This window comes from Narcine bancroftii, chromosome 5 (genome assembly GCF_036971445.1).
Source record: "Narcine bancroftii isolate sNarBan1 chromosome 5, sNarBan1.hap1, whole genome shotgun sequence".
NCBI classification, from domain to species: domain Eukaryota; kingdom Metazoa; phylum Chordata; class Chondrichthyes; order Torpediniformes; family Narcinidae; genus Narcine; species Narcine bancroftii.
Genome location: NC_091473.1, coordinates 50167419 through 50179693, shown reverse-complemented (window position 1 = coordinate 50179693; position 12275 = coordinate 50167419). Strand labels below are relative to the sequence as shown.

General features: G+C 42.7%; 1 protein-coding gene across 5 annotated transcripts in view; it reads right to left on the bottom strand.

Moving 5' to 3' along the window:
- Positions 1-12275, bottom strand: part of mgll (monoglyceride lipase) — a 71610-nt gene that overhangs the window by 19274 nt on the left and 40061 nt on the right. For 4 of the 5 annotated variants that reach the window (XM_069937386.1, XM_069937385.1, XM_069937390.1 and 1 more), the window contains one exon: positions 5761-5871. The exons of the other annotated variant lie outside the window; for it this stretch is intronic. In XM_069937386.1, coding sequence (XP_069793487.1) covers positions 5761-5871 — 111 coding nt within the window. The remainder of the gene's footprint in view (positions 1-5760; positions 5872-12275) is intronic. 5 annotated transcript variants of the gene reach the window in all.

The window sequence follows — 12275 nt, the reverse complement described above, 5'->3', positions numbered from 1 at the left end:
ACTACACTGACACCTGAAAAGGATTATCTGCATGTTGCAACGCCACTATTTTTTTTCTTGCACCATGGTAACTGTGAATATTTATTAATATTAATAGTAATGAGTTTATTGTCAGATACAGTGTACATACAGTGCCCTCTATAATGTTTGGGACAATGATTTCCTTTATTTGCCCCTGAGCTCCACTGTTTAAAATTCACATGTGATTAAAGTGCACATTCCAGATTTTATTCAAGGTTATTTGTATACATTTTGGTTTGACCATGTAGAAATTACAAGACTTTTTATACATAGTTCCCTCATTTCAGGGCAGTCATGTTTAGTACTTTGTTGCATATCCCTTGCATGCAATGACTGCTTGAAGTCCGTGATTCATTGACATCACCAAGTGCTGATCTTCTCTGGTGATGCTCTGCCAAGCCTCTAATGCAGCCATCTTCAGCTCCTGCACGTTTTGGGAACTTGTCCCCTTATGTTTTCCCTTCAGCATATGGAATGCATGTTCAATTGGATATAGATCGAGTGATTGACTTGGGCATTCAAGAGTGTTCTAGCTTTGAAAAACTCCTTTGCTGCTTTAGCTGTATGTTTGGGATCATTGTCTTGCTGTGGGATGAACCACCGTCCAATGAGTTTGGAGGAATTTGCTCAAACCTGAGCAGATAAGATGTTTCTATACATTTTGCTGCTGCCTTCAGCAGTTACATCATCAATGAAGATAAGTGCACCAACACCTGTGGCAGCCATACATGCACAGGCTATAACACCCCCACCACCATGTTTCATAAATTAGATGGTTTCCTTTGGATTTTGGGCAGTTCCTTTACACCTCCACACTTTGCTCTTTCCATCACTCCAATACAGGTTAATCTTGGTCTAGAATTTTGCAGGCTCTTTTAAATACTTCTTGGCAAATGGTAATCTGGCTATCCTGTTTTCATCTTGCAATGTAGCCTCTGTATTTCTTTTCATGAAGTCTTCTGTAGACAGAAGTCATTGTCACAGCCACACCTACCTCCTGTAGAGCACTTCTGATCTGTCACATAGGCATTTGGGGATTTTTCTTCATTATGATGAGAATTCTTATGTCATCAGCAGTGGAGATCTTCCTTGGAATACCAGTCCCTTTGCGATTACTGAGCTCACCAGTACGCTCTTTCTACTTAATGATGTTCCAAACTGTTGATTTTGGTAATCGTAAGGATTGGGCGATGTCTCTTCTGTTTTATTCTTGTTTTTCAGCCCCATAATGGCTTCTTTAACATTTATTGGCACAACCCAGGTCCGCATGTGAAAAAAAGGCAACTACAGTCTTCGAAGATAATCAAAAGTTAGAAGCAAGCCTAGTTCTCTGATACCAGCACCAATGAAGCAATTGAACATACCTGAGTCAGCACAAACACCTGTGAAGCCAAATTTTCCAAACATTATGGTGCCCTGAAATGGAGGAACTACAGTACAACTCCAATTATCCGAAATCAGATTCTCCTAAATAAATTCAGATAAATGAAGTTATCCAAAAAAAATCAGAAATCCTCATTTATCTGAATTTTTTTTGAGCTGAACTGACCTCATAGGTTGAAAAAAATTCACCCAACATGAAATTAGAACGACCATTGTCCTTGTTTCAGTTAACTCCCTCCCCTCTCTTTTTCCATTTCTTCTTTACCTTCCTCTATTGACTTTTCTCTCCATCTCTCCCATCAAGGAGAGCAGCTTCCTGGGCAGGAGTGGGACCTCATGCTCAGTAGTGTCCCTCCCCTCACTTCCATCTTCCTTCCCCTCCCCTCCCTCCTCAGCAGACCAGAGCTCCCAACGCCAACTCTGAGCCCTCTCCACACACACACACACACACACACACACACACACACACACACACACACACACACACACACACACACACACACACACACACACACACACACACACACTGGACTTCCTGGTGTGTGTGTGCAGTAGGCCTAATGGAGGAATTGGAGTTGGGACTCAGGCGTTGGGAGCTCCAGTGACCAGGAAGACAGAAGCCCATCAACTCGCCAGTGAGTGTTCCAGCATGGAAAGCCTCTCCAGAGATCAGCGACAGTGGTGGGAATGTGTCGGGATCAGCGATGGTGATTGGGAGGTCTCAGTGATCGGCGGCGGTATTGTGGCCAGTATTACTTTAGTGAGAAATTAAACATTCAACATTATTTTAATGCTTAGAAAGCCTTCCCTTGTTGTTTAAACATTGGTACAAGTGACTGGGCTGTTTTAAAAGATGACCAGTTATCCGAAAACAAAAAATGTTTATCTGGCATGGGCTTGGTCCTGACCATTTTGGATAATCGGAGTTATATACTATGTGTAAAAAGTGTTGTAATTTCTACATGATCAAACCAAAATGTATACAAATAACCATGAATAAAATCTGAAATGTGCACTTTAGTCACATGTGAATTACTTAATTACAAATTTAAAACTGTGGAGTACAGGAGAAAATAAAGGAAACAAGAGTTTTTGTCCCAAACATTATTGGGGGGGGGGGGCGGGGAATGGACGGGACTGAATGTACCAAAAGTCTTACTTATTGCAGTTGAACAGGTACTTAGTGAAAAAGCAATGACATAACAACTAAAATCAACTCCAAAATAAATTCTTAATTGAATTAAAAAGACAATAAATACACAAAAAAATAGATAATAAATATACAGTTAACCAAGTACAAAACTATCCATCTTTTATTTGTTTTTATTATATTTTTAATTTAAGGTGTACTATTGTAGACTTTTACAAAGTACCCTTCAGCTGCTGCAAGTAAGAATTTCAGTGCATATGTACATTATACAATATGTATAACAATACGCTCATTATCATAAATTCATTCTCCAATGACTCAGACTTGAATATCCAGGTCAATACTCTTGGGCATTCAGAAAGGAATCCACAATACCTACTCACAGAGGGAAGTAAATCTCTGCAATATCTTAGTGTTATGGAGATGAGCTCATTAGATATATTTAAATTGGCAGTAGACAATTGTCAATGAGAGCTTATATTACATGCATAGTACAAGATACAGGTGCAAAAAATTTCTTACTTGATGCAGGCAAATAGGCATAGAAGATGCACCGAAAAATTAAATTACCACAATACATCAAGACAGAAGAGATAATAAGTATCAAAGGATAGATACAGTAAATATTCACAGTTGTAGTGAATCCAAGAAAAAAAAAATTTGAATGGTGCAATCAGAGCTTTCGGAGATCCCAGAGTTAATGGTTAAGGTTAAAGTAGTATGGGGAAGGGGGAGGGGGTGGGGCGGGTTCAAGAGTCCAATAGCCGTTGAAAGATCAGGGGATAGAGATGTGTGGGTCAGGAACAGAGAGAGTTGAGGCCTGAGGCAGATCAGTCAAGATCATATTAAAGGGCAGGATGGAGGAGCCGAGTGGTCTCATTTCTCTTTGGGATGTTGAGCAAGTCTCTCTCAGGAACATTACAAAGCTCCCACTTAGAAGAAAAGCAGAGGAACCCTGTCCATTGTCCTGGGGCCGATATTCATCTCTCATTCAAGAGGTTCAAGATTGTCTTGTCATTATCACATTGGTGTTCATGGGAGCTTGTTTTACTAAGGGCTGGCAGATTCCCACAGTGGAGCAAAGGTCACATATCAGCATTTGTGGGCGGAATGGTTCGCGTGACAGTTTGCAAAACACCAGCGATCAGGATTCGTATCCGGAGCAATCTGTAAGGAGTTTATCTGTTCTCCCCGTGTCTACATGGGTTTCCTCCAAGTGCTCCGGTTTCCTCCCACCCTCCAAAATCGTAAGTGAATTGTAGATTAATTGGTGTATTTGGGAGGCATGGCCTCATGTGCCGGAAGGGCCTGTTATTGTGTCTAAACTTAAATGAAAAATCAGAAATATTGCTCTGATTGGATAGACTCTGAAATGGCTGTGACAGGTATTCCATAAATGCAGCTCTTTTTTTTCTGAATGAGAGCAACTTGTGTATGCATGAGGACATTCCCACAGTTTAGTGGAAGTTATTGCACAGGGAATTGTTCAAAATTCATTTGTGAGGATTAGCGTCAGTTCAGACTAATATTCTTTCACTGAAACACTCATCTGAAGTTTGAGAGGTAGTTCGATGATTTCCAAAAGTTTGAGCATAGTGAGAAAATGGCATGAGGCTAATCTATCAAAAAGGAAAATGAAAGGCCCACTCTAGTTTCTAAAACAGAGAATTAAACCTCAACATAAACACACAGATGTAAGTCATTGCCAATTGAAAATGAGCTTCCGCTTCCTCGTCTGCAGGCAGCGTAATAGCAGAATGTGTTTTCCTGCATGAAGTGAGATGCGTCTCTTTCAAAGGGGCAGAGTGTGTGGCTGGCCATTGCAAGCTTCAAAAGATCATTGTGTTCCCAACGAGATCTCTGTACGTTTCAATGAGAATGTTTTGCTCATTCCCCAGGATTGAGAATGAGGGGTCTTTTCATTCCTTGTGGACTTTTTTTAAAGATGGGCTTGCAAGTTGAGCCCCAAGAGTAGGGATCTCTGCCTTCCAAGCAAAAATAGACTATTTCCTTATGTCCTTCCAACGAATAGAATTGGTTACTGTCGCATGTACCAAGATGCAGTGAAAAACTTTGCTTTGTATTCTATCCAATCAACCCATACTTAATTACCATCGGTAAAATAAGTTCAGAGTGTAGTGTGATGGAGAAAAGGTTCAGATAAAACATCTTTTAACTAAGGAGATGTCCTTTCAAGTTTGATAATAATGGGAAAGAATCTGTCCTTGAAACTAGAGGAGTTTGCTTTCAAATTCATGCATCCTCTGACCAATGGGAAGGCGGAGAGAAGAGAGTGAAAAGGGTGGGAGGGACCTTTTAATATGTTGGCTGCTTTGCCAAGGCAGTGGGAAGCATATGCAATGCAGGGTAGGGTAGATGCCTGAGCTGCATTCCCAACTCTCGGCAGTGTTTTGAGGCCTTGAGCAGAGGATTTCCCACCCCAACTGCAATGGATTCAGACAGAATACTTTCTAATTTAACTTTTTAGTGATTACTTAACTTTGAAAGAGACATCACAGTTAGATAGGGATGAAAAGAGGTTTTTTTTTGGCACATTGGCCTTCATAAATCAAAGTATTGAGAACAGGAGTTGAGATGATATGGGGAAGTTATATAAGATATTGGTGAAGCCAAATTTGCAGGACTGTGTGCAGTTTTGGCCACCTAACTACAGAAAATATATCAGTAAGATTGAAAGAGTGCAGCGTAGATGTACTAGAATGTTGCCAGGACCTGAGGAGCTGAGTTACAGGAAAAGGTTGAACAGATTAGAATTTTATTTGCTGAAGCATCAGAGAATGAGTGGAGATTTGATAGAGGTATACAAAATTATGGGAAGTATAGACATAATAAATGAAAACTGAGGTTGGGTGAGACAAGAAACAGAGGACATGGGTTAAGGGTGAAGGGGAGTAGTTTAGGGTGAACATTTAGGGGAATTTCTTCAGTTAGAGAGTGGTGTGAGTGTGGAATGAGCTGTCAGCTGAAGTGATGAATGCAGGCTTGATTTTGACAACAAAAATTTGGATATGGTCCAGGTGCAGGTCAATGGGACAAGGCAGAATAATACTTTGGCATGGAGTAGATGGGCCAAAAGGTCTTTTTCTGTGCTCCAGCATTCTATGGTTCTAATAATAGAGAGCAGGAAGGATGAGAAACATGGACATCTTTTATTGAGACGATTGATGAGTCAGCTGATCTTTTACCTTCCATGGCTTTGCAGATTCAGGATTCACTGCCACCAATGGAGCAATAAAAATTGCCCCGGCGATGTCATCTGGTCTGTCATGAATGACATAAATCGCAACCAATCCTCCCTGAAGTACAAGAGCAGAAGGAGTTACATCAGCGAGGTGAGGAAAAACCTCCCTCCCCAGCCCAGGGAGGCAGGGTGGATTTCCATGCCTTAGGTTTAGGGGTGCTCCGGTTTCCTCCCACTGAACAAAACGGATGGGATTTGTGGATTACAATTGGGTGGCATGGGTTTCATGGACTGAAAGGGCTTTTTGCTGTGCTGTTTTGTTAAAAAAAATGCATGCACACACACGCGCACACACACACACACACACACACACACACACACACACACACACACACACACACACACACACACACACACACACACACACACAAAAGTCAGGGCATTGCACCAATCACTATAGTTCCCCGCTGATCACAAAGTAAGCTTCAACTGTTATCTTTTGCTTCCTTCCACTACTTTACATCCAATTTACCACACTCCTTGGATCCAATGAGACCATCATCATGACTGTGTGCTACCTACAAATTTGCTGACGTAACGTGGTTTATATGCACGTTTACACTTTGATGCTGCTGTAAAACAACAAATTTTGTGACTTGTTCATGACAATAAATTCTGATTCTGATTTTTTGACCCATGTGCCTGATGGGACCTTGTCAAAAGATTTACTAAAATCTAAGTGGACTCTATCAAGCATGCAACCCAAATCAATCCACTAAAAGAATACAATTAAGTTCCTCAGTGAAAATCCTCCTTAAACAAATCCATGTTGCCTGCCTGTGGTAAACCACTGTTATGCTATGATTGGCTGCTGGCGGCTGGACACGCCTCCCAAGGCCAATCCTACCCATACCCCCTTGCACACTCCCCATTCCATTCTGCCTCGATCAGTCAATGAGGTTGACGGCTGTTCCACTCTTTAGTAAATAAAAGCCCATCCGTTTCACAACTTCAGACCTTTGTGATTATTGATGGTGCATCACTGCCCTTGATCAATAGTTATTTTTGTAAATAAAGATTTCAACTGTCCATGAGAATGGATTCCAATAATTTGTCCACCATAAATGTTACTCTTTGACCTCCATTGTCATTTCCTTTAAACATCAGCAATTGCACAATAGTCTGGCCTTTCTCCTTCCACTTATCCACCTTCATTCAAAGAAAAATGAAGGTGCACAAGGTTGCAGTAGCCATTTCGGCTGCAAAATAGTTGTCTCTGATCGGGAAACACCAGAGAAAATTTGGACTTTCAAACTGGAGGATCAGACTGGTAAATTATTGAGCAGTTTTAGTTTACTGAAGGAAGTGAATCGATGGAAACACATGGAATTCTATTGGAAGCACAGTGCAGGAAGACAGAAGCACAGCAAGCAGGCCAGCATCAGAGAGTTAATCCATTTGGATCTGCACTCCTAACAACCTTACTCGCAAATGTAAGATTGCTGGAGAAGAAAATGGATTACCTGAGGCTGTTCCTGCAACAGCGAGAACTGCAGGGCTCCTGTGCTCTGGTGATCAAAGAAATGTAGCTCCATGACTTCATTCCCGATTCAGTGATCCAACAAGATAGCCTTATCTCCTTCAGGGTAGACCAAGATGCGGCTGCTTCTGGCAAGACTTGAGGAGGGAGACTGTAGATTTATATCGGTGAGAATTGGTGTACCAATTTATCTGTTGTAAAAACCTTCTGTTCAGCGGAGATAGAGTACCTGATGATGAAATGCACACACTCCCAGTGCCCAGGGAATTCACAGCCATGGTGATTGCCGCAGTTCCTGTTCAGCCTTTGGCAAATGATGGTGAACCATTAGAGCCATCTGCGAAGCCCAGACGTTCCACCCTGATGGTTGCCCCCACCTTTGATTCTGGTCTACATATCTGTCCTGTTAACCCTGGCAGACAGACCATTGGAAATATGAACTGTCAGTTCATAGGGAGATCAGGACATAGTCAAGGGGGAGGGGAGATGGAGCGGCAGCCAACCTACAGTGGCTAAGTAAACATCGATGAATACATGAGCTCAGACTGACTACATTGCCAAGTCCATCAAGATGTCATGGAAATCGAATGCGACACATCCAGGGATAACAGAAACCATGGTTGGACACAGAGGTCTGTGAACTTCTCAGACCTTGAAATAGGCCAGGACAGTAGACGTTGGCACAAAGATCAGCCAGGACTGAAGTATCCTAAGCAATTCAGAAAGCAAAGCATGGGTACACACAGAAGATCCATAGAGAGTTGTGCAACACTGGCAACGAGGCACATGTGGCAAGGGATCAAAACAATAACAGATTACAAGACAACCTTATTAAAGACAATGATACCTCTCTTAGGACAGACTGTACAATGAGAAGAACAGACTGATGCCAAAGACAGCTGCGTGTCCCCCTGATGAACAGGCCCCCCGCATAGCCATGGCTTAGGTCAGGAGAGCCCTATCCAAGGTGAACCCATACAAGGCAGCAGGACCAGACAACATACCTGGTCAGGTACTGAAGGACTGTGCAGACCAAATTACACAGGTTCAACACATCACTGCTGCAGTTACTTGAAAGCAGGAATAGGGTACTGATGGCACATGAACAGCCAGCATCATCCTGGTACCATAGAGCCAACAGTAACAGGCCACATTGACTACCACCTTGTGGCACTGAATTCCACAATTATGAAATGCTTTGAGTGTCTGGTGATGGAACACATCAAAGCATACCTCCCAGAGTAACTGGATCCATTTCAATTCACCTACAGACAGAACCATTCCACTGACAATGGAACTGACAATAGCTTTGTCCCTCCATTCCATTCTGACCCACCTGGAGAACAATGCCTCATATGCCAGGCTGCTGTTCATCAACCAGCTCACCATTTAATACAATCATTCCCCAGAGGCTACTGGAGAAGCCATCGTCACTGGAACACAACACCCCTCTCCGTAACTAGATTCTGGGCTTCCCAACAGTTTGTCCAGGGCAGGCAGCATAACATTGAGCACCTCAGGGCTGTGTGCTCCTGTTCACGCTACTGACCGATGACTGCATCGCCAGATCCAGCTCCAACGGAGTCATCGGATTTGCAGATGACACAACAGTCGGCGGCCTCATTAGCTACAATGATGAGTCGTACTGCAGAGAAGAGGTGGAAAATTTCATGATATGGTGCGAGAGTAACCATTTGAGTCTCAACATGGACGAGACAAAAGATAATTGTGGATTCAGGACTAGGAACAACTACCCTCCATTACACATTAATAACTCTGTGGTAGAAAGAGTAGATAGTTCCTTGGAATCCACTTAACTAGTGCCCTATCCAGGAAGCACTACATCTCCTCACTTAAGCACTTCCTGGCCACTCTCTACAGAAGTTCTATCAAGAGCGTCCTGGCTGGCTGCCTCACAGTGTGCTACTGTTGCTGTGGAGCATTAGATCAGAGGTCAATCTACAGGATCATAAGAGCATTAGAGATGATCACTGTGCTCTCCCCCTCCTCCCCACCCCCCTCCATTGATGTGATCTACTGGAATTGTTGTCTGAAGAGGGCATGTAAAATCATTGTGGACACCGACTGCCTCCCACATAGCATCTTTCTGCTTGTCCCATCGGAAAAGAGATAGAGGAGTATCAGATCCAGAACCGCCAGACTGAGAAACAGTTTCTTCGCATGGGCAGTGAGACTGCAGAACGACTGCTAAAACAACTCTCCATGACTCTACTATTTATTAAGAATATTTATTTCAATACATGTACATATGTACTGTGTATATGTATCATTTGTATGTGTGTAATGCCTGTACACATGTTTTGCACTGTTCTGAACAGTGGACTGGATAAAGCTATTTAGTTGGGTTTCACTGGTACAATCGGATAAACTGGAACTTGAAACTTGAACTAATCCCAGAAACTCCTTGTACGAATTGTTGGGTTTACTTTGTACTGGTTGTAAAAAGTTCTCCTCCTCCGAACTGACTGAAACTTGCAGGTTGGTCTGGAATCACATATAGACAGTTGTAAACTTTGCCAAAATATCTTCCAATTGCCCTTGAACTGAGCAGTGTTTAATGTCTGGATGCATATTATAGTCAAGGGTGGGTAAAGATGGAAAAATTCCTTATCAGGACACTAGAGAACCAGGTGAGATTTTACAACAATCCCAATATTTATGTCTGAGACTAATATTTTGAAAAATTTCTCTAAATGACTTAAAGTTATCCAGCTTTATGGTTGGATTCAAACTTGTATCCTTAGGGCAAAGGTTCAGCTCTCTGGCTGACTAACATAACGACGACAGCATCTATTTCCATGGCATAGTACACAGAGGACCCAGTGCACTGCATCTGTTGGGGGAAGTCTGTCGGTGCTGACTACCTTCTCTGTAATTTATAGATTAGTGAATCAGGAAGAATGTTCCTGATGTTCCCAATGTTGGGGAAATCCATATCAAGGGGGTCACAGTCTAAAGAGAGAGGGGGAATCCATTTAGGACTGAGATGAGGAGAAACTTCTTCATTCAGAGAGTTGTGAACTTGTGGAACTCCCTGCCGCAGGAAGTTATTGAGTCTGGTTTATTTCAGGTATTCAAAATGGAGTTGGATATGGCCAAAGAGAATAGGTATGGAGAGAAAGCAGGAATAGGGTGCTGATGGCGTATGATCAACCATGATCATATTGAATGGTGGAGAAGGCTCAAAGTGTTGAATGGCCTTCTTGTGCACCTATTCTCTATGTTTTGCTGAACCTCTTTGGGACTAGCATCTCTGCTCACTTAAGGAGACCAAAATTTTGCACCCTATTCAAAATGCAACCTCATCTGTACAATTGCATCAAGACAACTAGCTCCTAATACTCATATACTCTCAAGGTTCTAGCAGGGCCTTCCTGCCCTTGTATTCCCTGTCTCAGCCAATGAAAACAAGCTTCTTTTATGCCTTCATCACAGCATCTGAGGATAAGTAGTGTTGTGGTGATGCTTGTGCCTGGTGCCTGAACCATTCTCCAGGTGCGTGAATTCAGATGGGGATTTAAATTCAGGTAAATAAGAGGACATCAACATCTTTCTCTCAATGGATGCAACTGGAAAAGGAACAGAAGTAACAGATCATCAGCTCTCTGCTGTTCTTAGTGGGATCCTGCCGTGCACAACTTGGCTGCCAGGCCTGTCTTTACATCAACACTTTACAAAACTTTCTTTAAATCGCTCACAGAATCTTCATTCCTGAGCTGCTTTCTCTTTCAGAATTTGCCACGTGGAACCCTCTTGCCTGTTCTGAGTTTTGCGATCACTGACAGCGTGATGCATGAAAACACATCAAATCTCTGAGATCGACAGGGTTCTTGGCAGTATTCTATTATCAGATCTGGATTAATGAGCCTCGGGTGGTAGAGATATGCTGTCACATGCTGGCAAACCATTCACCACCTCCTCCTGGGATTGTCTGGTCACAATTTACAATTTTAATGAACTGTTCCTTGCATGAAGCCAGCCTTGTGCTCCAGTTCCTGTGGAGAACTTCTCAGAGCAGCTATTGCCTTCATGCAGGATGCATAATGGTTCTTCTGATAAGATAAATTGCTAAGGACTACTTTTACATTAGTGACTAGGCAACCAGAGAACGATGGAAGGTGTTGAGGGACCAAGAGGGAGAGAAATGTCCCTCCCGCTGATGGCTCTTAAGAATGTGACATGAAAGCAAGTATGGAATTTAAAGCCATTATTTAGCTGAGAGTTGCCTTGAAGGGTGGGCTGAAAGCCGTAACCTTTCACACTAATGATTACTGCACCAGATTAAATCCAAACAAAGCAGATGTGGAATTTAAATTCAGTTTACAATCTGGGATTTAACCATGGCCACATTAAAAACCTATACATTTCATAGATGGCATGGAAGGGAAGGATTGTGCCATTCTGACTGGGTCTGGGTCAGACTTGATGTTCGATGGTCCTCCAGTGCCTGTGCAACTCACTCCTGGGACCTTTGCTATGACAACGAAACAGAGATAAAATAAGACCAGGTGGATTGCATGGCATTGAATGCAAAGTTGCTCCCAGCCCAATTATCCTGGCAACATCCTCCTCAGAAATAAGCCCAGAGTGGAGGAACTGATATTGTATTTGCAATGTGTCAAAGTCCCTGGGTTTGTCCTGACCTATGGCTGCAGCACAGTGGGATATCAACTGGAGGAAGAAACACTTGTCTCATGACTTCCGGTCAGACATTGAAACTTTCACCTGACGGCCACTCCTGACCTCCTCCAGATGATGCTCATCCATGGTGAACAACACTTGGAATAAGCTCTGAAAATAACAAGGACATAGAATCTCCTCCGGGTAGGGTGCCTCAATGTCCATCAACAGGAGTGGCTTGGGAGCACAATCACTGAATGAGCCGGCCAAATCCTGAAGGATGTGGGCTCCAGAGAAAGTCTGTGGCAAGTACTGAGGGAGCCAACATGAGGAATAGA